At 34.9% G+C, this 785-nt stretch overlaps 1 protein-coding gene across 1 annotated transcript in view; it reads right to left on the bottom strand.

The window, feature by feature from the left end:
- The window catches only part of LOC119590618 (histone-lysine N-methyltransferase Suv4-20-like), a 23,977-nt gene that overhangs the window by 10,463 nt on the left and 12,729 nt on the right, over positions 1 to 785 (bottom strand). The window contains exon 6 of the mRNA XM_037939296.1: positions 459 to 595. Coding sequence (XP_037795224.1) covers positions 459 to 595 — 137 coding nt within the window. The remainder of the gene's footprint in view (positions 1 to 458; positions 596 to 785) is intronic.

The following is a 785-nucleotide window of genomic DNA, read 5'->3' as shown; positions in this document are numbered from 1 at the left end:
CATAGGATGCAGGGCACCCGGATCCAAAGATTTAATATTATTTCTTTCTTACAATGATGAAATTTCTGACACAATATTGAAACACTATGGAATCATTTGCTGACATTCATACATTCTTTTACATTTGTTACAATTATATGAACACAAAGACTTGGACAATACTGCCTATGAAAATGTATAATCTATAATATGGAACAACTGTGAGACAATGACAATGTTTACTAAAGATTAATGATGCCTACTACAGCTATGAAAACTGAACACTGGAACATACAAGAAGGTTATCAAGCTGATGTCACCAAATATCTAATTTGTATAAGCTTTACAATACTGAGTAGCTGGCAACTATAGGATGTGGATTGCTGTCCTCTGTCTGATGTGTCTTGAGGAATTATTACCAACATGCATATCTTTCCTGGTTTCACAATATGGCAAACCACTTTACTTTTTACTCATACCTTTCACAAGTTAAGCATTCACAATAGGAGTTATTGTCGCCGAAGAAGTCTTCCCCATAGAAGCAGGTGATCTCTTCTCCTACTTCAATATCTCTTAGAACTTTTACACAAGCTGTTCCTCGCCCTGTGGCTGTAAACTGGAGAGTGGAATATTATGAAAATATATACTCTTCCACAGCATTTACATACAAGTAAATATGTACTGAATTCTGAACTACATTTCCCTGTAGTAAGAACTTTACTTATATGGTAATATGAAATATATCATAATTAGCATCATATGATAATTTTAGTTTGAGACTTTGTGAGGGGAATGGGGGGGGGCAC

Source organism: Penaeus monodon, chromosome 27 (assembly GCF_015228065.2).
Source record: "Penaeus monodon isolate SGIC_2016 chromosome 27, NSTDA_Pmon_1, whole genome shotgun sequence".
Lineage (NCBI taxonomy): Eukaryota > Metazoa > Arthropoda > Malacostraca > Decapoda > Penaeidae > Penaeus > Penaeus monodon.
Note: the sequence above shows the minus strand (reverse complement) of the source record. Positions and strands in the feature narration are given on the sequence as shown.